General features: G+C 39.5%; 1 protein-coding gene and 1 pseudogene across 1 annotated transcript in view; one reads left to right on the plus strand and one right to left on the minus strand.

Moving 5' to 3' along the window:
* Positions 1-24,740, minus strand: part of myo1f (myosin IF) — a 135,755-nt gene that overhangs the window by 21,027 nt on the left and 89,988 nt on the right. Inside the window, exons 14-21 of the mRNA XM_020511023.2 lie at positions 23,499-23,666; positions 20,790-20,875; positions 17,824-17,905; positions 10,778-10,884; positions 7,028-7,126; positions 1,987-2,131; positions 1,570-1,684; positions 4-173 (exon numbers count right to left, since the gene is read on the minus strand). Of these exons, the coding sequence (XP_020366612.1) occupies positions 4-173; positions 1,570-1,684; positions 1,987-2,131; positions 7,028-7,126; positions 10,778-10,884; positions 17,824-17,905; positions 20,790-20,875; positions 23,499-23,666 (972 nt within the window). The remainder of the gene's footprint in view (positions 1-3; positions 174-1,569; positions 1,685-1,986; positions 2,132-7,027; positions 7,127-10,777; positions 10,885-17,823; positions 17,906-20,789; positions 20,876-23,498; positions 23,667-24,740) is intronic.
* LOC125486529 lies at positions 11,758-11,920 on the plus strand (annotated as a pseudogene).

The raw sequence follows: 24,740 nt of genomic DNA on the forward strand, positions 1-24,740 counted from the left end.
TACCTTAAATCTTCTGTCAAACTTGGTGACAGAGTCTGCAAAGTCTATCCTCTCCCGCTTCCCAAGAAATTGCCGTAGCTCTGGTCGGTCTTCAATGCCAAGATAGTCACCAACAAAGTTTCGGTTAATACTGTTCCTTCTTCGTTCCTTGAAGTTGTAAAGTATGCTGGAGGCTGCAGTAAACATCCTAAATTAGGATTTATGGTAATTTTACAAAAAGCAGAGACAAGGACCTCAAGCCAATGATTGGGCCTCCTTTTTTTTCCCATTTCTGTCAATTATTAGTTGTAAATACAGGAGAAATCATCTTAAAGAACATTGAGGATAATGGATTAGAAGTCAAAGCAAAGTGTGAGAAAGAGTGAAGGGTCAAGAGGTTATAGGCAGGTTGGCAGAATGAGCAGAGTTGTTAAATCGAGAACAAAGTGTCAGCGTTACACCTTAAACAAAAGAGTGCTGAAAGGATGTATAACTTAGACAGGAGGTAATAGTAGATCAATGGACTCAGGTAGCTCAACTATATAATTTGAATTAGATGCCAATCAAGACAAAAATGAATTTCCTACTCTGGATGGAGCAATGTTAAATCATGTAGTCGACTAGTCACTTAGTTATCAACAAAAGCTTCATGTTGTTTCATGAATAAATGTAATTTGGGACACTGAATCCTTCCTATTAATCATAAAAATATCACCTTATTTGAAGGGGTTATGCAGGAATTAATACTAATAGCTTCTCTCGAGTTTATATAATTTATATTCAGTTACTGTGAGAAGAAAAGTAAGAAATAAGATACCTCATTTCTGGGGTTGAATAGTGAATGTAGGGTTTTTTTACCCAACACAATGGTTGCTGTTTTGAATTCAGTCCCGAGATGGGGAAGGCAGGTGATTGAAAGGTGTCAGGTGCAGGCCAATAAGGGTTTGTAGTATTACTGTGGAGGCAGGACAAGTGTTCCAACTCCTCCTGTCTCCATGTTGACGTAACCATCAAAAGAAAATTTCTAGATACTACTTTTGGAGGCCTTCAGTGAATTTCCTAAATGGTTGCAGCAAATAGACTCATAGAACTGCACAGCACGGCAACAGACCCTTTGGTTCAACTCGTCCATGCCAACCAGATATTCTAAATTAATCTAGTCCCACTTGCCAGAATTTGGTCTATATTCTTCTAAACTCTTCCTATTCATGTTCCCATCCAGATGCCTTTTAAATGTTGTAGTTGTACCAGCCTCCACCACTTCCTCTGGCAGCCCATTCCATCTGTGCACCACCCTCTGCATGAAAACGCTGCCCCTTACATCCCTTTTAAATCTTTCCCCTCTCACCTTAAACTTATGTCCTCTAGTTTTGGACTGACCTACCCTGGGGACAAGACCTTGTCTATTCTCCTTATCCATGCCCCTCATGATTTTATAAGCCTCTATAAGATCTCTGGACAAACTAATCATAATGATAAATTGAAAACTCCTTTACACTAGATTTAACTGGATCAAGTCATCAACTTCAGACAGTTTCCCATCTGTATATACATCTTACATACTTCTTCTGATGACCATTAATGTATTACCTTCTTCTCTCATCTGTTCATACTTTCTTTGTGCAATGTATTTCCTCCATGCTTTTTGAATGGTTCTTGCAAATTTATCAAACTTCCGTTCTCTCATTTCTTCCAAAAGGAAAAGCTGTAATTTCAAAATACTTGATCAGCATAAACTTAAATTAAAGAAGAAAACCACTGGCAGAACAGGTAGGAATAAAATGTGAAACAAACATTGATATCACAAACCATTCATAAACATTCACTGCTGAACAAATCATAATGGCCACTCGCCAGCACTTTAGTAAAGGAGCCTTCCTAGTATGAATTGGGAAATTTTAAATCATGCAGTTGACTTGGTGTTGTTCCATAAATAAAACTAGTTTTGGATTCCAAATTCTTACTATTAATTGAAAAACATGCAAGCAATCTACAACAGCAACGTACCGATTCTGGATTCTTTACAAATACTTTGGTTTTCCCCATTTGGTACTGGTCAGTATCAATATTGACAGAATGAAGAAGATGCAGAGCCCCTTGGCGCTCATCGCCACGCCAATAAGGCCAGGTCTCTGGTGTAAGGATAGCATACCTTTAACAAGGACAACAGACAGCACATATTTTAGCCCTTCAAGAAGATGCATGTAAACATACACTTTTATCTTCATAGAACATATTATTTTCACTTGCACTTACCCTTTCTTTTGTTACCTTTTTGGTCATGTTTCCATGTCAGCTTGTTCAATTGGTAGACTGATTAGTGAAGTTAGATCACATAGGATCCAGGGTGAGCTTGCCAATTGGATGCAAACTTGACTTTACATTAGGAGACAGAGGGTGGTGGTGGAGGGTTGTTTTTCTGGCTGGAGACCTGTGACCAGTGGTGTTATACAGGGATTGATGCTGGGTCCGCTGTTGTTTGTCATTTATATAGACAATTTGGATGATAATTTAGGATGCATGGTTATTAAGATTGTGGATAACACTGAAACTGGTGGTATAGTGGACAGTGATGAAGGTTATCTGAGATTACAAAGGGATTTTGATCAACTGGGACAATGGGCTGAGGAGTGACAGATGGAGTTTAATTTGGATAAATGTAAAATGGACAAGAGTAGGACTTATACAGTTAATGTTACGTTCCTGGGTAGTGTTGTTGAACAGAGAGACCTAGGGTTCAGGTACATAATTCTTTGAAAGTGGCATCACAGGTAGACAGGGTGGTTAAGAAGGCATTAGCATGCTTGTCTTCATTGCTCAGACCACGGAGTAAAGGAATTGGGAAGCCATGCTGAGGTTGTACAGGATGTTGTTGAAGCCACTCTTAGAGTATTGTGTACAGTTTTGGTTGCTCTGTTATAGGAAGGGTATTTGTAAATTGGAGAGGGCAGAGAAAATATTTACCAGGATGTTACTGGGACTGGAGAGTTTGCGTTATAAGGAGAGGCTGGATAGGCCGGAACTTTTTTCACTGGCGTGTAGAAGGTTGAGGGGTGAACTTATAGAGGTTAATAAAATCATGAGGGGCATGGATAAGGTGAATAGCAAAGGTCTTTTCCTGAGGGTGGGGTGTTCAAAACTAGGGACCATATTTTTAAGGAGAAAGATTTAAAAGAGACCTGAGGGATAAGCTTTTCATAAAGAGGGTAGTTGGTAGTGCAATGAACTGCCAGAAGAAGTGGTAGATGCGGTACAGTTACAATATTTAAAAGACATTTTAATGGGTATGTGAATAGGAAAGCTTTGAAGGGATTTGGGCCAAATGCAGGCAAGTGGAACAAATTTAGCTTAGGAAACTTCATCGGCATGGATGAATTGGACTGAAGGGTCTGTTTCCGTGTTGTATGACTCTATGACTCTATTATAAATTCTTAAATCCACACTTAGAGAAAATCTCAACTGTTTTTCTCACTTTGCAGTTACAGACTCTAGCCACTAGTTGGTGTTCATCTACCATTTTTTTCTCAGTAACTAAAACCCTTTGGAGAATAAATTTGTTGGCACAATGGATTCTTCGCTACAAATACATCTATTTAACAGAGCAGACAGTGCCATGTTCTACTTTTATGTCAGTGAACTTATGTTTGGTGAGCAACATTCTTCCCCCATGTCGAAGATAAGGGTTTAAACCAAATAAAATGTATTTCACAAAATCATTTAACTTATTTATTGAATTGTTTTATGCCAAAGTTAAGATCTGTACGTAAAGGCCTCTTGCATAAATGTTGAACTTGGAATTAATACTTTGTGCGGAGCTATAACATGGTTTACAGAGAACAGGTTACAATTTATTATCACCTTGTATCTTCCCAGGGATAAAAGTTTAGATTCTGCAAATTCTGTAGAAGTAAACATTGCGCTAATCACACATACTACCTCTAGATTTAAATGTCTTACTTACATTACCGTCCTTTTTGATTTAGGTTCCCTCTGTCTCAGCACCAAATTCTAACTGGTGTTAACTTACCCTGCCTTTCCCTCTATCAGGGACAACCTCAGTCTGTCACACTCGCAATCACACAGACTTTTGCAGCTGGACAGATCGCACATCATGTGGTTTCAACTGCTGTGAGCATCATGGGAGATAAATCATAAGGACTTTCATTTCTCTTCTCTCTACCCAGAAGTTGTATCACGCACAACTGAGTGATCTTCCCATCACCAAAATCACTCAGTAACCTTCCCATGATCAAAATCACTGACTTTTTTTTAACTTACTGATCATCACCAGTAAACACCCATGAGGCCAACTGAATATTTACAAGCAAAGCTCCCCTGTTAATCCAGAGACCCAGGCAATGTTCTGGGGACCTGGGTTTGAATTCCACCACAGCAGATGGTGGAATTTGAATTTAATAACTATTTGGAATTAAGAATCTAATGATGACCATGAATCCATTGTCAATTGTTAGAAAACCCATCTGGTTCAACAAAGTCCTTCAGAGAAGGAAACTGTCATCTTTACCTGGTCTGTCTACAGTTGACTCCAGACCCACAGCAACGTAGTTGACTCTTATCTGCCCTCTGGGCAATTAGGAAAAGGCAATAAATGCTGGCCTAGTCGGTGATGTCCTCAGCCGTGAATGAATTTTAAAAAAACGTCCTTTATGGGCAATGCAAACCATCAAAGGTGAGGGGGACGGGGGCAGAGGGAGCAGAAAGTGGGGACTTTCATAAAATGTGTACTTTGAGAGCTTATGTTTATTTGCTGCACAAGATGAGTGGGACAGCTGGAAACAGGAAGTGATGAAATCACGAGGAAAACACCTAACTGGATTTGGTAACCTTAATAATAATGATAAAGTTACAGAGTCATAGAGATATACAGCATGGAAACAGACCCTTTGGTATAATTCGTCCATGCTGACCAGATATCCTAAATAAATCTAGTCCCATCTGCCAACATTTCGCCCATATTCCTCTAAAGCCTTCCTATTCATATACTCATTCAGATGCCTTTTAAATGTTGTAATTGTACCAGCCTCCACCACTTCCTCTGGCAGCTCATTCCATACACGCACCACCCTCTGCATGAAAAAGTTGCTCTTTAGGTTCCTTTTATATCTTTCCCCTCTCACCTTAAACCTATACCCTCTAGGAAAAGACCTTGCCTATTGACCCTATCCATGCCCCTCATGATTTTATAAACCTCTATAACGTCTCAGCCTACGACACTCCAGGGAAAATAGGCCCAGCCTATTCAGCCTCTCCCTATAGCTCAAACCCTCCAACCCTGGCAACATCCTTATAAATCTTTTCTGAACCCTCTCAAGTTTCACAACATCCTTCCTATTAGCAGGGCGACCAGTTTCCCTCTATTCTGTGTGATCTAACCTTGCTAGCCAGTCTACCATGAGGAACCTTGTTGAACGCCTTACTGAAGTCCATACAGATCATGTCCACAGCTCTGCCGTCATCAATCCTCTTTGTTACTTCTTCAAATAACTTAATCAAGTTCATGAGAGACGATTTCCTATGTACAATGCCATGTTGACTATCCTTAAGTAGTCCTTGCCTTTCCAAATACATGTAAATCCTGTTTCTCAGGATTCCCTCCAACAACTTGCCCAGCACCAATGCCAGGTTCGCTGGTCTATAGTTCCCTGGCTTTTCCTTACCACCTTTCTTAAATAGTGCCACCATGTTACCCAACCTCCAGTCTTCTAGCACCTTTCCTGCGGCTATCGATGATACAAATATTTCAGCAAGGGCCCAGCAATCACATCCCTAGCTTCCCACAGAGATCTAGGATACACGTGATCAGATCCCAGGGATTTATCCATCTTTATGCATTTTAAGACGGCCAGCACCTCCTCCTCTGTAATATAGACATAGCTATTTATTTCCCCATGTTCTCTATCTTCCATATCCTTCTCCACAGTAAAGACTGATGCAAAATACTCATTTAGTATCTCTCCCATCTCCTGTGGTGCGACACATAGGTGATCTTTAAGAGGCCCAATTCTCTCCCTAGTTACTCTTTTGTCTTTAATGTATTTGTAGAATCTCCCTAATCCTATTTGCCAAAGTTATCTCATGTCCCCTTTTTGCCCTCCTGATTTCCCTCTTAAGTATACTCCTACTGCCTTTATACTCTTCTAGGGAATTACTTGATTTCTGCTGTCTATACCTGACATATGCTTCCTCCTCATTCTTGACCAAAACCTCAATTTCTCTAGTCATCCAGCATTCCTGACACCTACCAGCCTTGCCCTTCACCCTAACAGGAACATATAGTCTCTGGATTCTTGTTGTCTCATTTTTGAAGGCTTCCCATTTTCCAGCCATCCCTTTACTTGCAAACATTCGCCCCCCCCAATCAACTTTTGAAAGTTTTTGCCTAATACTGTCAAAATTGGCCTTTCTCCAATTCAGAACTTCAACTTTTAGATCCGGTCTATCCTTTTCCATCACTATTTTAATACTAATGGAATTATGGTCACTTTTCCCAAAGTGCTCCCCCACTGGCACCTCAGTCACCTGCCCTGCCTTATTCCCCAAGAGTAGATCAAGTTTTGCACCTTCTCTAGAACGTACATCCACATAGTGAATCAGAAAATTTTGTTCTGCACACTTAATAAATTTCTGTCCATCTAAGCCCTTAAGTCTATGTTTGGAAAGTTAAAATCCCCTACCATAACCACCCTATTATTTTTGCAGATAACTGAGATCTTACAAATTTGTTTCTCAATTTCCAGCTGATTGTCGGGGAATCTATAGTACAATCCCAAAAAGGTGGTCATCCCTTTCTTATTTCTCAGTTCCATTCAAATAACTTCACTGGATCTATTCCCAAGAATATCCTCCCTCAATAATACAGCCGTAATGTTATCCCTAATCAAAAACACCACTCCCCCTCCTCTCTTGCCCCCTTTCTGTTCCTTCCTACAGCATCTATACCCTTATCATCAAAACCACAACTCATTTTTAGCTCTATTTTATAGAGTGACTCATTCACATTAACACCCACTAATAGTGGAGAAGGTACCTCTGTATGAATTTTGGGAAAGCTCTCCTGTAAGCGAACCCTGCTCGGCGGACTCGGATATTTTCTTTCAGTCCCAGATATTCAACTTGATGCTTCACTCTGAAAGATTAAGATACATGGAGATTAAGATAAATGGAGATTGTACTACCGCCTCAGTAAAAGAAGGAAAATTTATTTTATTTTGGTCAAAAGGGGGAGTCATACATCTCGACAATCCATTAAAGATTCAAACTAGCTTACTGAGAAATCCACATAAAGAGCGTATCTGTTGACATCTTCATATGTATACAGCCCACTTACCCAAGCCCAGGTAACCTAGCTAACTGGGGAGGGCCAAGGACACCCAAATAGATATAGATGGAGGTCACTTGGTATAAACTGTGCAGAATATCAGCGCAGAGCACTGGTAAATTTCCAAAACTTGACCATATGAAAACAATTTTCCTGAAAGGATATTGGTTTCCAGGTTAAACAAGTGAGCACCTAGTGACAGGTCCTTCTTTAGTTTGATCTTCTTGGAGAACCTTCTCAGCCTCAGTTTGACATTATAGAGTCTGTCACAGCAGATTGATTTAGTTTCCATCTTCAGTTAGCAGGTATACATTTGCAGGAATCAGGCTGGTTGAGCTTAATCTTAAGAAGACTAATCACAATTTGGTTATTGGACAAGACAGGCATGGATTTGAACCCTCAATATGTTTTGCTGCGATAATGAATTACTGCTTCACATTGAGTAAAGGGATAACTATACATTTCATTTAAGAATAGTTACTGAACATGTGCATGAGGAGCTATAGCATGGTGATGCATACGTACCTCTCACATCATCCTTGGAGACAAGTGGAAAAGTGCACATGAAGGGAAGGTCAGTTGCAGTACATTGTCAGCCCAATATCTGAGCAAGAATGGGGAAAACCCTGAAGACTGCTCCAGTGGCAGTAACAGTGCTGCAGGTGAAGGGATTCAAGGTCTACCTCGAAAAGCCCTGCACAATGCTGTCAATGTGTGAGAAAATCCCACAGCCAGGAACATGGCAAGCATCAAGTAAAATCAGTCGGCCTCAGTGAGTAAAATATTGAAGTACAACAGAAGTCTTTACAGAGTGGGGAAGCTGCACAAGAATGGAAACTCCCACAATTCTAAAAATGGTTGGGAAAACACCAGCAAAAAAATAGAATTCGGGAGCCACAACCCACAAAGAAAACACTTCAATGATGAAATATGCCTTGCTTTTACCAAAACATCTAGATTTCTGATTACGGTGACATACAGGATTATAGGGATGGGATGAATAAAGCACACAAAAGTCTTCAATCAGCCGTGATTGTAGTAAATAACACAGCAGGCTCAATGGGCTAAATGGTCTACAGCTGTTCCCTTTACAGGAAGGGCCGTGGTCAGGTCATGTGTTGGATAAACTGGTGCTGATGGTTTAGCAGATACTGCGCTGCTTTAAGCCTCAGTAAAAAGCCAGATAAAGACCAGGCCAATGTACTGACTACAACTCAGTACAAGTTGTTCATCAGAAGGCTGCCAATGCACAAGCAAGAAAGCAGCAATACTGAGCAGAGGGTACTGCTCGTGCCATTGTTTCTTGTTCATGGCAGGAAATCACCATATCTGCGCCAAGCCTACCCAGCCACTAAATGCTGAGTGCCATGCATGCTGTAGGAAAGGCCATTTTCAGGAAGTTTGTCACCGAGATTTCAACTGGCAGCCTAAAAATTTATAAACTGACCGCTATAGTCGGTAAATGTCTAAAACATAGATGCTACCAAGCTTCAGAGTACATTTTTCTTGGGGAAGTAGTAGACACACTGGATGATTTCTGGTGGGTAAATATCAGAGTTAAAATCAAGAAAACTAATATATGGTCAGTTGTATCATTCTTTCAAATTCCACCCCCATGGTTGACTTCTCAATTTCCAACTGGCTTCAGTTAAACGTCATGATTTTGGAAGAATTGTAATAAAAGCATAAGGCCAGACATAGGCTATCCTTTACTGCAATGGGAGACAGATTATTGATATTCTGTGAATTGTTCCCAATCAGTGTTTTTGTTTATTAAACAGAGATGCTTGGATAGTTTTTAATTTCTTTATCATTCCACAGTTGCAGCAGAAATTGATGTTGACTCAATACACAGGGAGCCAGCCTTTACTAAAGAAACACCATCTCTTGGATTACAGGAAGATACTGCAGATTTTTCATTTCTCTTTGGTAGACAAATACGAAGAAGCAGGCTCAGGACGCACCAAGGATGACGGTAACCAACTGCAAAATAAAGCTCTAAATCTTAATTTACTGTTTCAGGAAAGAGTGGAAGACAGCCATATTGCAGCAGAAGCAGATGCTCTGCTGGATGAAGAGGTCATGGATCTTGCCACTCATGTTGTTCCAATGATGATGAAGGCTTTGTCGTCTTTTTTGAAGATTCACATCCCTTTGTTGGGAAAGGTGACAAAAAAAATGGGTATATCTTTCATTCCAGTCAGCCCACCAATGACATCATTGCAAGCAGCCAAATGAAAAGTTATCCAGGGAAAACTGGATCAAACCAACATGGAGCATTCAGAGATTGTTAATCTTAGCTGAAATCTGCAAGTGATTTTCATCAGCTAGCTATGGAAACATGGAGGTTTATTTCAGTATAAGATTAAATGACAAAGTTTCTGAAACTGAGACATATCATAGTAAAGCTTAAAGCTGAGCAGCAAATAGAGCTTGAATGTATTAAAATTAAGCAAAAATTGGAGAAATCTAATTGCTTGAAAGAGACTGTTGAACTAAGGGCCCAGCTGTCAGTTGTCACACAGCACAATCAAGGCATGCAGCAACTGTGTGAACAAATGTCCACATTAGCTGTTCTTCTCATTTGAGGTTCTTGTCATTGAAATGACTGGTGCTAAGACTGAATTATCAAGCAAGTCTACAGACTAAATTACTGTGCAGGAACTTCCTGTAGATCCTGGGCCAGAGGTTATTGATCATGGTGCAATCTTATTTTCTATTAGAGCCCCCAAGATGTCATTTTCTGTACCACGTGTTGAAACAAGTGTGGAAATAATGCCACTAAATACGAAATGTTTACCCTAAATATAGTAGGAAACTTTTCAAAATTGAAACTCTCTTTCAATTGTCTTCAGAACATCCTGCATTTTTCCTTTAGTCTGTCAGTTTCATCATGTTTCAGAGAGCAAACCAGAAGGATATGAGGATAAGAATTTCAGTTTGTTGCCTTTTCTTACAAGAGGGCTGTGTTTGTTCATGTACTGGAGGTTCTTTAAACTAAATTGGTACAAAATTTGATACAACTTCATGGTTTAAAAAAAAACTCTTTGTTATGGTTGAACAAGGAGGTTAAAAGAGAGAAAGGCGATTCACCCCTCGTCTCCAAGTCACGACAAACGTTTATTTAATTAGCCTGCTGCTGTGTGAGTTTTGAACATTTATTCCCAAGATATGGGACGTTCCCCTTCTTGCCCTGATTTTACAACTGGGTAAACTTGTTTAACTTTTTCACAGGATATAGGGAGTCAACCCAGTAGCTTGGACTGAATTGATTCATCATTTTTGCAGCAAAATGTCAGGATTCCCTGCAAATTCCCATTTCTGTTCCGGATGAGTTTTAGGAATGAAGGTGTCTTAAATACTTCAAAGCTTTGTATTAAAGGGAAAGCATTCTAAAATGATTTCAAGACAATAAAGTTGTTCTTAATAACAGGTCATAGAAGACCAAGGAAAACTTACCTGCTCTCCTCCCAATCTCTGGGTCTCTTAGTCTCATTTGGTTTTATGCAGCGAATGTAATGTGGAGTACACTTCATTAACTTGCTTACCAGGTCGTTTGCTTGTTTCTAAATCACAGGAATGATACAAACACATGTTAATAAATTTGAAGAATGCCCATGATGAATTAAATTTTGGATTCCATGTGAAAGAAAAGCAAATTTCTTTTAAATGATAAAATAAATGGGATTCTTTTCTACATTTTGATATTCCCCATACTGAGCCAGTCATGAGACAAACCAGGCAGCTTCATATAGGTGCTTACATGACAGATCAATCTTTGCAGATGCTGAGGGGCGAACCAGAATCACAAAACCAGTATACCGCTCCAGGAGCAGGTGAAGTGTACATGTTTGATTAAATTATATGTAACTTTAGTTAGCACGTCATTATCGTTCAAGTTTACTCAGGTGCATCTTTCCTTTGGATCAGATATGTGAGAAAAATTTCGTTACTTAATCAGTACATAAAAGGCGCAAAAATCAACTTGGTTCACAGAATTAATGAGGGAAAGTTCAACACTGAGGTATGTGTAAGACTAGTAAGACTGGGGTGGGGAGTGGGAGCTTACAGTCAGCAAATGTGTCAATGCACTTTGAAACCAGCTCCAACACACTGATTCCTGGGTTTATGTTGGGCATTTTTGGCTGGCTTCAGAGGCTGTAACATCTCCAGAAAGGCAGGTTGACAATTTAGATATTTAATCATTAGATTGCAGTAACATTGTAACTGGCATTCAAACATAATGCTGCATGCTTCGGTTTCCTAAGCTTCCTGAAACATGTCACTAACATTAAGGCAATAAGAAATGATAATTAATGAGGCTGCTTATTTATCACTGCAGTTGTATGACATTTATTCAGTGCTCACCAATCTAAGATGAATATTCTAAACTTAAAGAAGGGCAAATATGAGGGCATGAAAGCACGGCTAGGTAAATTAGACTAATGTAAGCCTTTTGGCTCAGATCACGTTTAGATTCTGGGGACCACGTATTCAATTGATTTTTGGAGCAGGGAGATGGACTAGGGACTTGCTCTATCCACTCTATGCATTGACCTGGTATTGCAGTATCTCCAAGGACCCCCTTGTAGCGCAATGGTGATGTCCCTACCCCTAGAGCAAGAGGCCCACGTTCAAATCCCACCTGCTCCACAGGTGTGTAACAATATCTCTGAATAGGTTGATTTGGAAAAAAAAATGTCAGTAGCGATGCAGTAGTGTGATTTATGGGGATATTTCAGAATACACAGATTAGATACATTTTAATGAGAAAGAAAACACAAAGCAGAGGGCCTGCCACCTGTGGTTAATGAAATAAAGTTAAAAACATATCAAATGTAAGATAAAAATATGTAATTGCACAAAGCTCAAGTCAGAAGATGAACAGAATATATTTAAAAATAAACAAAGATTGATTAAAAGCTTAACAAAGAGGGGAAAAAACATATGAAAGAAAACTAGCCATAAAAATAAACCAAAAAATTAACAAAGTGAGCATTAATTCTCTAGAAAGATATTCTATGGAATTAATAATGGAAAATAAGGAAATGGCTGATGAACTGAGCAGGTATTTTGCATGGGTATCTGATATAGAGGCTGCAAGTAGCAAGTAATCAGGAAATGGAAGAGAGGAAGTAACTCAAGAAAATTACAATCACTAGAAAAGTGTCACTGAACAAATTGTTGGAGCTGTGGGCTGATGAGTCCTGGGTCCTAATGGAGTCCATCCTTAGGTCTGAAAAGAAGTGACTAATGAGCTAGTTGATGGATTGGTTATAATTTTACAAAATTCCCTAGATTTGGAAAGGTTCCATTAGAATGGGAAATTGTGAATGCAACCCCTTTATTGAAAAAGGGAGGGAGACATGAAGCATCAAAGTACAGACCTGTCTGTCATTGAGAAGATGTTTGAAGCCTTATTGAAGGCATTAAAGCAGGACATTTAGAGAAGCCCAAGGTAATCAGGCTGAACCAACATGGTTTTGTGAAATTGAATCATGTTTAATCAACTTATTGTACTTTTTTGAGGAAGCAATGTGCTGAGGATAAAAGGTACATCCAGTTGATGTAATATATTTGGATTTCTAGAAGGCATTGAGGAAGCACCGCATCATTATTGTGGAAAATAAAAACTCACGGGGATAACTATCAGGAAACAAAGAGTTGACATAAATGGGTAATTTTCAGGTTGGCAAAATGCAACGTATAGTGTGCCATAGGGATCAATGCTGGGCCTCAACTGTTTCCAATTTATATAAACGACTGAAGGTATGGTTACTAAATTTGCTGTTGACACAAGTCAGAGAGTCAGAAATTCATATAGCATAGAAACAGGCACTTTGGTCCAATTAATCCATAGACATCCCAATCTGACCTGGACCCATTTACCGGCACTTGGTCCACATCTCTCCAAACCCTTCCTTTTCATATACCCATCCAGATATCTTTTAAATGTTGTAATTGTACCTGCCTCCACCACTTCTTCTGGCAGCTTGTTCCATATATGCATAATCCACTGCGTGAAAAAGTTACATCTCAGGTCCTTTTTAAATCCTTCCCCTCTCACCTTAAACCTATGCCTTCTAGTTTTGGACTCCCCTATCCTGAGGAAAGACCATGGCTATTCAACCTATCAATGTCCCTCACGATTTAATAAACCTCTATAAGGTCACCCCTCAGCCTCCAATGCTTCAGGGACAAAAGCCCCAATTTATCTAGTCTCTCCCTATAACTCAAGTCCTCCAGTCCCAACAGCATCCGTGTAAACCTTTTCTGCGCCATCTGAAGTTTAACAACATCCTTCCTATAGAAGGGACACCAGATTTGTACTCCAAAGGTAGCCTCACTAATATCCTGTACAGCTGCAACATGACCCTCCAACTCCTATACTCAATGTTCTGACCAATGAAGGCCAGTGTTCCAAATGCCTTCTTCACTGCCTTGTCTACCTGTGACTACGCTTTCAAGGAACTATGCAATTGCACCTTTAAGTGTCTTTGTTCAACAACACTCCCCAGTGCCCTACCATTAACTGTATAACTTCTGCTCTGTTTGCATTTTTGTGTCATATTTATCTAAATTAAACTCCATTTGCCACTCCTCAGCCCTTTGGCTCATCTGATCAATGTCCTGTTGTACTCTGTGATAATCTTCTTCACTGTGCACTACACTACCTATTTCGGTGTCATCTGCAAACTTGCTAGTCTCTTATATTCACATCCAAATTATTTATGTATATGATGAAAAGCAATGGACCCAGCACCTGAGGCACACCACTGATCACAGGCCTGCAGTTACTTAAGAAAATAAGTTGTGAAGAGGATGTAAGAAGTTACAAAGAATATAGATAGGTGAAATGAGTGGGCAAAGATCAGCAATTGGAGTGTAATGTGGGGAAATGTGAAATTATCCATTTTGGCAAGAAGACTGAACAAACAAACATGTTATCCAAGTAGTGAGAGCCTGCAAAGCTCTGAGATGCAGAGCGATCGAGGTGACCTACTGCATGAATCATAAAGGGTTAATATATAGGTACGGTAAATAATTAGGACAGCTAATAGAATATAATTATTTATTGCAGGGAGAATTGAACACTAAAATAGGGAGGTTATTCTTCAGTTATGCAGGCCATTGATGAAGCCATATCTGGAGCACCGTGCATTGTATTGGTCTTTTTATTTGAGGAAGGATGTAAATACATTGAAAGCAGTTCAGATAAGATTCACTAGACCAATACCTTGAATGGGCAGATTACTTTCTGAGGAAAGATTAGACTTTATCATCTGTATTTTAAAAGAATAAGAGACAACTTGATTGCACGGCGGCACAGTGGCTCAGTGGTTAGCACTGCAGCCTCACAGCGCCAGGTTCGATTCTAGCCTCGGGTGACTGTCTGTGTGGAGTTTGCACATTCTCCCCGTGTCTGTGTGGGTTTCCTCCGGGTGCTCTGGTTTCCTCCCACAGTCCAAAGATGTGCAGGCTAGGTGGATTGGCCATGCTAAATTGCCCATAGTGTTCAGGGGTGTGTGGGTTATAGGAGGATGGGTCTGGGTGGGATGCTGCAAGGGTCGGTGTTGACTTGTTGGGCCGAAGGGCCTGTTTCCACACTGTAGGGATTCCATATAAGATCCTCTTGACCCTGATGGACGATACCTTTTCTGGCCATATGATGCTGGTTGTCACAAGCCTGTGGCACCCACAGTTGTTCAAAACATTGAAGGGCCTGAAGCCCTTCATCAATTCTGAACACATCCTCATCCTGTTACCATGGATCTCTTGTGATCCAATTCATCTCCTTCTGCATCCAAGTCACCTATTCTGCTGTTCTGGTTTCAGAAAAGTCTGAATGTTGTGTTGCACTTTGTATAATGTTTGTGCTTGGTTTCTCTTGCAGCTGAATGCTTGACCTTTGGTGAGACGGAAAAAAATTTAATCAATGGTCCTGTGATCCCAAGTTGTGGAGTTGAGAGTCAGATCAATGGGTAAGGCTTAAAGACATCACGTAAGCATCATTTAAGCTGATTCCACTGAATGCAGAGGATACCTACATAAGTGACTTTATCAACACATTATTTCACACGGACTATGCCTGAAGTGGCTGATAGTGCAGCATGCACCTCTATGAGGGTGTTCAGCTATTCTACTATTATCTCCACTGGCACTAATGATCTGAATAATGTTCAGAATAGAATAGCCTTTATAGTCACATATTCTCAATGAGTATGGTCAAAAGTTTATATGTTGCCAATTACAGTGCTGACTGAGGTACAAAAGTGCCTAGGCACAGCTTTTTTAGTTACAAGACCTTAGACAATAGAGAAATAAAATGTCTAGCATTACAGAAATAAATAGTGCAATAACTATACTGTAGAAAAATATCCTGAGTTATGTTGTAAAGAGCAAAGAAATGCTACAGAGGGTTGGAATATCTATACCATTAGGTGGCTTAATAAGATAGGGAAACAATGAACTTGCATTTATATTGCAATTGTTACAGCCTGAGTAGGGCCTGGTAATCTTTTATTTAAAGTCGATGAAATTTGAAATCCTACGTATTTGTTAAGGGAACAAAGCCACAAGATTCCACAATTTAAAAAGAACTGTACAAGAGTCAACAAAGCAAGCAGCAAATACTATCCTGTAATCCAAAGTTAATGAGTTAAACGGTAGCATTGCTGAATATAAAGCATTCTGTTGAGCTTTTTGTTTTATTTATATGAGAAATAATTTACAGAAATATCAATTCAAGGGGAAAACCACTTTCACACTGCATGAAAAGAAAGTGCTGATTTGTTGCCAATGCACCAATTAATGATAAATGACAGTTAACCAGGCTTTGTTTAAATTTTTAATCAGGCAGATTGATTCTGACTGGTGAGAACATTATCCTGAGAAATGACCTAGTGAATGGCTGTTCCTTATTTTGTTGACTTGTGACAAGGGCAATACATAGAAGTGTTCTTTCTGTCTGCCAAGAACATATGGTTTATGTATCTGACCTTGTGTATCAATAGATGGTGCTTCCAGGACACGCAAATGCAACACAGTGCGAGCTCGTTGCAGAATTTGTTGCACACTCAGGATTATCTAGCTAATGTTGTCCAGTTGTAGAATCTAATGTTGGGCAATGTGTTGTGAGCTTTGCAAGAGCAACCTGGTTGGGTACGGTCAGTATCCTGCCTGTTGCAAACAACAAAAATATTATACTGTTTTATACAATCTGTTAGTGTTTGGAACATATGGCTTATGTATGTAGCATTACAGCAGCACTGAAATTCATCTACCACATCTGGCATTTGTGTGATAGACAGAATGTCATTTTGGTCTGTTAGTGTTGGTCCAATCAGATTTTGTGGATCACAATGGGTGCCAAATTCTCCACAAACTCTGTCTTCTTCATGAGGAATTTCGGCTCCATTACTTCTAGGAGTTAGTTTGTCCCCAGCCAATAGCAGCTTTCCTCCACCTGAGTTCCACAAGTACAATCCTCGCCAGAATGTGCACTGTTGCACATCTCCCTCAGATTTGCTTCCAGATCCATTCCTTTTGGGTTTTTTTTTGCCAGTTGTGCTGATATCCTTCTAACTCTGCATCCCACTGTGTTGCGCAGGGAATACTCTAAGCCGTGATTCACATCCCTACACTCCAGTGGCACTGACTGGATAACCACTGCTTACTTGCTTTTCTGTGCTCCAATTCCCAGCTTACAAACTTGTCACCCACTTCACTTCACCAAGTTGAAACTGCTCCTCCATCACATTGAGCCAATATATGGCCTACAGCCTAGTGCTTCCACTTCTCCTGCAGCTTACTAGTGTTCTTTTGCCTGGATCAATCTAATGGACCAGGGGTACTTGCTTGGTGCCTGGTCACCTGACCAATTTTTCAGGTCATATCTGCAGGTGCTCTGGTCAGGTTCTTGCACTGGACATCATACTGCTCATTGCTGCCTCTGGTGGTGTCTTTTAGCAGCTGTTAAAAGGACCCTGAAAACAGAGGAAGTGTGACATGTTTCTCTCCTGTGCCCAATGTTTCCCTTGAACTCCTGGCATGCTGGGAATTGTAGTCCATTGCTTCTAAACCTGACAAAGGGAATTTAAAATACCAACACCCTCATACATTTCTTCATGTCTGTAGGACTTCCGGTAGCACTTCAAAACAGATAAAATACTTCTCAGATAAGTTACTAATATAGAAAACTGACTCAAGGCATAAAGAAGAGACAACACAGAGCTGGAGGAACACAGCAGGTCTGGCAGCATCAGAGGAGCAGGAAAGTTGATGTTTCGGTTTGGGACCTTTCTTCAGAATAAAGGATCATGAATATTAGATATAATGCTATCAGAAGCATCAGGAAATAATGTTATTACAGTGTCCAAGAGAGTGGTTTAATCTCCCTCAATGTCAATAGTGATTTTCAGCCTTGGTAAACTCTCTACTAAGTCCACATGTATATAAAACATCATTGACTCTTAACATTTGCAAATGGAGAATTTTGACTGCACCTTAATCTTCATGCTTGCAGTGGTTGGCCTGCCTTTCTTCTCATTTTGTAGATTTTCTGGAAACAGCATTTGAATGAAGGGGCTGGAAAAAGATCAGATCAGTAAAGAAATATTCCCCCATTTTACCACGAGTTAAGTTAAACCCAGTTTGTGCAGTTATTGAAACTATCCAATTTTCTTTTCACACAAGAGTAACAGATGTAGTCAGCATATGAAACCCTGCATTGGCAGAAAATTAACTTATTCTGTCTTCCAGTTTTCTTTCTTTCTACTCCAAATACAGCGACTCATTGTGCTACAATTACAAAGACGTTGAGATGTTACAAAGATAAAATGAAGGCCAACATTTTTATCTTACAAGCTTTTGTCAAGTAATTTAAATATTTTGAACTAAGTGCGCAGCTCGGGAAAGGGGTGGGTGGGGGGAAAACAAAATGTCTCTGACTTGGTGGAAAACAAAAGCGATTTTAAAAAAGGGGATGACAGCACAAGGCAAAGTGTGTGGTAATACAAAGGAAGGAATCAAAAGATGGGTCTTAGAGGTGTTGTAGATGGCAATAGCAGACTGATCATCAAATGGTATCACCCAACAAAATGGGAGCCGTGACTTTATAAATGCAAATTGTTGTGTCCTGGCCAACATTTATTTCTCAACTAAGTGTGACTGAAACAGATTATCTGGGCCTTATCACATTGCTTTTTGTGAGAATTTGCTGTATGCAGACTGACCGTCATGTTTCCTACATTTGCAAAGTACTTAATTGGTTATAAAGTGCTTGGTATGTTCTGGGGTTGCAAAAGGTGCTCTGTGAACATTTTTTTTTACATTTCCTGTCTCTGCAGACTGTCTCATTACAGTTGCATTTCTCTTCACTTCTCTTTCGCCCCCAAGGATTTTGTTCCATTCTGTTGCAACATTACTTATGGATAAAGATGAAAACTAACATATTGCACAATAGGGAAAACTATTGAGCCTATGAAACAAAAAAATTTCCATTGACAAACCAATGAAATTCTTTCCAGCACCATTTGAAATTGTTTTAGAATTTTCTCAACTAAATGTGTTTGAGCTACAGTAGAGATTAATTGCTCAAAATTGAATTATTCGTGTTATCTGTAATCCCTAGAGAGTTGTAGTCCCAACAATCCCTCTTCTCACACATTGACAGAATCCTGTCAAAATTTTCTTTCTGGCCTTACTTTTCTGATTCGTGCTGGGTTTTGGTTCAATATGTACCAGCAGCATTCTGGTACCTTCACCGAGTACCGTTCTTCATGTGTGTCTGAATAAAAACTTGTGAAGTTTTTGACCATGTGAAATCAAATGTTTTTCACTGATATGTTTCTTAGGAAAGACATTTTTAAAGGAAGGAGACAGTGGTAGGATTGAAATAAACCCAAAAGATGTGGACTAACGTTTTGTATCGTTAAAATTCTATTGATCTTATTTTGACCACACACATTTTCAATAGGTACTTTGAAATCATTTTGCTGCAGAAATGAATTGCAGTTGAGATGACTCAGACCAAAAAATGCTCTTGGGTTTAGTACAAAGCCATAAAGTGAATTTATGCTTTGGCGAAATGATGGGTTGAAAGCCGTAAAATCACATTAGTGCTCCAGTGGATTGATTGTACCGTCCTGGTCTAGAGTCTGCATTGATAGCTACAGTTGCTCACTAGATAAAAACTGACTTGTTTTGAAACAACAAGAACACACACATAGGGGAATTGCAGGATCTTAGGCAAAATTATTATGGAAGCAAAAGCTTCAGAATTCATTATTGGACGCTGATTTTCTGGGATAATGCACATGATAAACTGGATATTCCAGCATTTCTGTTGTCTCTGTGCACAAACATTTTTCAATCAGAGTAAAATATCTTCAGTCAAATAAAGTACAACAAGTTCACAATTTGAACTCGTTTTAAGAATGTGATAAGAAGAATTGCTTGGATTATGTACTGATAATGCAAATTTTTCCTAAAGGTTTATATTCCTCAAAATGTCATGAACATGTTGTTTTAAATTATGTGAATCATTTCTCTAGAAATATCATACAAACAAAACTTCGAAAAATATTTTGGCCACATGGCTATGTACGTTAGTGAGATAAATGAATGAATGCTTAACTTTATTGTGGAACATCAACTATCCTTTGTCAATTCTTTGCCTAAAGCAACAGATTCTTGGTGATTATTTGCTAACCTATGATGTTTTTGTTACAGGGTAGGGTGAGGATGCAGGGTCTGAAACCTGGTTAAGGTTGCATACATTGAAACAATGATTGAAACCTGTATCTTTACACTGATTTCAGAAGTCACATACACCAGGTTATAGTCCAATAGATTTATTTGAGATCACAAGCTTTTGAAGCACTGCTCCTTTATTGGGTGAAGTTAGACTTTACCTGATGAATGAGCAGCACCCCGAAAGCTTGTGATTTGAAATGAACCTGTTGGACTATATCCTGGCCTGCTGTGTTCCTCCAGCTCCACACTGTGTTATCTCTGATTCTAGCATCGGCAGTTCTTACCATCTCGGACTATAAACTGGTGTTGTGTGACTTCTGACTTTGCCCACCCCAGGCCAACAACCGGCATCTCAACATCATGATTACATTAGTTTGACCTAACCACTGGCCAAATGAACTAATCAGTCCCACATATCAGGTGCTAATGTATTTAAATTCAGAATTCCTAACACGTCTTAAAAACCATCGAATCTTAAATACATGCTAATGTGGGAAGTGTTAGTCTAACTGTATTGTCAGCAGTGTTTTCTCATCTATTGTGGGCAGAGCAGTGACTACGATTTTATATTGCCAGACTTTTATCTGCCTCAATCTTAGAACACTGTTATAAAGTTCTTGGTATATACGACAGAAACCCAAATGCTACAGTTTTCAAGTTGATTGAAATGATGACCATATTTGTTATAATATGAGATAAAAATTCGAGGACCTACTATTCACTGGTTTGCATTAGCTCTATCAAATCGGTGAAGAGAACATCTCTGTTGCGTTCACAAAATCCATTCACATCATACGATACCTGCAGTGGAATATTTCAAATAAAACTCAAATATAGATATGCTGAATGAAACGATAGGTTTCTCTTTGTCATAGTATTTCTTGTTTCTTACATTAAATCTTTAGGCTTCATAAGGCTTAATGTTTTTTAAAAGGGTGTTCCCTTTGTATCTTTACTTTGTGGCTTTGCCAATTTCGGAAAAACTGACACTATCAAATACATTTCATACTCAGATCCTGACATTTTCAGAGTCACGGCCATGGCTTAGTGGTATTATCGCTGGACTGTTAATCCAGAGATAATGTTCTGGGAACCTGGGTTCAAATCCTGCCACAGCAGATGGTGGAATTTGAATTCAATGAAAACAAAACCTGGAATAATGAGGACGATGGGTCAATTGTTGGGGGAAAAAAACCCAGCTGGTTCACTAATATCCTTTAGGGAAGGAAACTGCCATCCTTACCTGGTCAGGCCTACATGTGACTCCAGGCCCACAGCATTGTGGTTGACTCTTAACTGCCCTGCCCTCTGGCAATTAGGAATGGGCAATAAATGCTGGCCTGGCCAGTAATGCCCTCATCCCATGAATGAATAAAAACAAATCCCAACCTCCCTGTCAGATAACAAAGGAAAACTGGTGGGAAGCTTAAATGTAATTTTCCAAACACACTTAACAGCCCTTGGAATCTTACACTTCTATTTTTAATGTGGAGGCAGGATGACAGGTGGATGTGCAATTTGCAGTCAGGTGGTTGGAAGCTCCAAAACCATAAAGTAGGTGCCCTCACTGCATTGACTGTGGGCCATTGAGGCTGGCATGCCGGGCATCCTAAGCAAACAAATACTGAATCAGCACTGAAGACTGTCAAACTCCCAGCAACATGGATGGGAACTTGCAGGTTGTGGTGTTCCCATGCACTGCCCTTGTCCTTCTTGATGATAGTGACTGTAGGTTTGGAAGGTGCTATCTGAGGAGTCTTAGTGAATTTCTGCCATGGATCTTGTAGATAGTACACTTGGCTGCTACTGAGCATTGATAGTGGATGCAGCGAATGTTTGTGGATGTGCTGCTAATCAAGTGAACTGCTTTGTTCTGAATCGTGTCAAGTTTCTTGAGTGTTGTTGGAGCTGCACCCATCCAGGCAAATGGGGAGTATTCCATCACTGACTTGTGCCTTGTAGATGGTGGACAGTATACAGGGTTTCAGGGAGTCAGGAGGTAAGTTACTTCTTTCAGTCTTCCTAGCCTTAGATGTGCTCTTACAGCCACAGCATTTATATGACAAGTCCAGTTTAGTTTCTGGTCAATGGAACTCCAGGATTTGACCGAGGTGGAGTCAGTGATGATAGTGCCATTGAAGGGGTGATGATTGTAATCTATCTTGTGGGAGATGGTCATTGCATGGCATTTGTATGGTGTGAATGGTACTTGGCAGTTGTCAGCCCAAGCCTGGGTATTGTCTAGTTCTTGTTGCATTTGGACATGGCTTGCTTCACTATCTGATGAGTGATGAATGGTGCTGAACATTGTACAATCATTAACAAACATCCCCACTTGCGACCTTGCAGATGCCTTACCTATTATCTTCCAAAGTTCTCTCCCTTCAGCAACTGTTTTATTAAATTTGAAAATTGTACAAGTCTCTCTGCTCTTTAAGAAATTTTAGAGAGAAACTATGGACTTACAAACGAGTTTGCCTAACGTCTGTCTGTTGTCAGAAAATTACCAGAGTCAATAACTAAGGAGGAAGTGGAAATTTTCAGCTGATCAGAAAGTGCCACTGTGGATTTTTAAAGGATCAGTAATGCTTGATGACCCTGACTGAAGTTATTGAAAACCCCGACTGATGTAGTAGATAGAGGAATGTCTTTTGATGTAATTTGAATGGACTTCAAGAAGAAATTCAATGGAGTCCCTGACAAGAGGCTGTTAGTTAAAGTTGAAGTTCGAGGACAAGTTATTGACCTAGTAGGAGATTGACTGATCAACATGAGACAGAGAGTACAGATAAAGGGCAGATTCTCTAATTGGCTTCATGTAACTTGTGGTTGATTGCTCCATCATTCATTGTTTACCAAGATCGAGATGGCAGGTTACAGGTACATGTCTTCAAATTTGACGATGACATAGTGCCAATGTAAGATGGAAGCAAAAGTTTCGAGTAGTATTTACAGATTAAAAAACATGTTTTGCATAAAATGGATTTTAATATCGGCAAATGTGAAGTTGTCTACTTTTGAAGGAAAAACTACAAGCCAAGAGGTTGCTATCTGCTGCTGTTATGATGACAAATGCTGGTAAAGGAACTTGCAAATGGTTGATATGATTTGATTTATTATCATCACGTACTGAGATACAGTGAAAAGTATTGTTTTGTGTGCCAACCAGACAAATCATACCTTACATTACTAAACCAGGGTAAAAGAACAGAATGCAGAATATAGTGTTACAGCTACAGAGAGTGTGCAGGGAAAAATTAACTGTAATATATGAGAGGTCTGTTCATAAATCTGATAACAGCAGGGAGGAAGCTGTTACTATAACTGAAGATCCAACTGAATCCTCAGACATGGATGTTGCTGGAAAGTCTATACAGCAATGACAGTTGTTTTGTAGCAGGATGTGTGCAGGATGGTACAGTACCTTTCCAGCATAGTGATGTATTATAAATCCTTGATTCCAGCTATTAAAATGTTCATGACCTCCTACGGCAGCCTGGAGCTTTTGTAGCAGAGTTGAATCTGCTCCTTCTCCTGTGGCATGCATAGTGGCACAGACATCATCCAGGACACTCATAATTCCAGGTGGATTCTGAAAACATATAATACACAGGAACAGGCTCACTTTATTATATTGTGCACATTGAGTACTGCAAAGGATAGCTTGCTTGGGAAACATTATCTAAAATAACCCCAAAGTACCAGAACCCCAAAGTATTTATAGGTTTCTTTAAACCTTTAATTCCAAAATATGTGATTTTAAAAAAAAGCAGACTCCGACAGTGAAACGATGGATTTAAATTCAGTGACTGTCTGATAAACTCTTTGTGAAGCCCATGGCATGGTGTTGTACATTGTCAGGAAGATTTCAAACAGGGATATGGTAAACAAGCAGAGATAATTAAGTCCAGATCACTTAGACTTCACTGTTTTTCAGAAATTTTAAGTATGAATTTTAAGGGTTGGCTTAGATTTTTTTCAAAAAGCAAATGTTCTTTGTGAGCTGGAGAGAAGGTATTCTTGAAGTGCTCTATTTGCAGCCACCTTCCAAAGACAACAGAGTGATAGCAGTAATGGATGTACTTGATTCTGCCACAATCAATGATATCACATCTTGTGAAGTTCAGGAGGTGGGGGACGGGGGGCTGTTCTATCACTTATCCATATTGTTAAAGCTGGTTGTATCAGCTTTACCAATATGGATACATTATAGAACAGTGATACAGTCCAAAGTAAATTACATAATACAAAAGTAGATACCTTAACCCACATGCCACTTCAATCCCAAGATTGGATAATAGCCCTGTAATCCCTTAATTGTGTCCTTTTGGTTTTGAAAATGTATACTGAGAAATCTTTTGTTGCAACAAGGTTAATCTTGCCCTTTTGAGCAGCTTATAGAGAAGTGTAAGGTGACAAGTACAGCACGTTGCCTATAGAAAGCCCAATATCAAACAGCACTGCAAGCCTAATTCAGAAACAATGGCTCCTGAACTTCACAAGATGTGATATCATTGATTGTGGCAGAATCAAGTACATCCATTACTGCTATCACTCTGTTGTCTTTGGAAGGTGGCTGCAAATAGAGCACTTCAAGAATACCTTCTCTCCAGCTCACAAAGAACATTTGCTTTTTGAAAAAAATCTAAGCCAACCCTTAAAATTC

Source organism: Rhincodon typus, chromosome 29 (genome assembly GCF_021869965.1).
Source record: "Rhincodon typus isolate 14 chromosome 29, sRhiTyp1.1, whole genome shotgun sequence".
Classification (NCBI taxonomy): Eukaryota; Metazoa; Chordata; class Chondrichthyes; order Orectolobiformes; family Rhincodontidae; genus Rhincodon; species Rhincodon typus.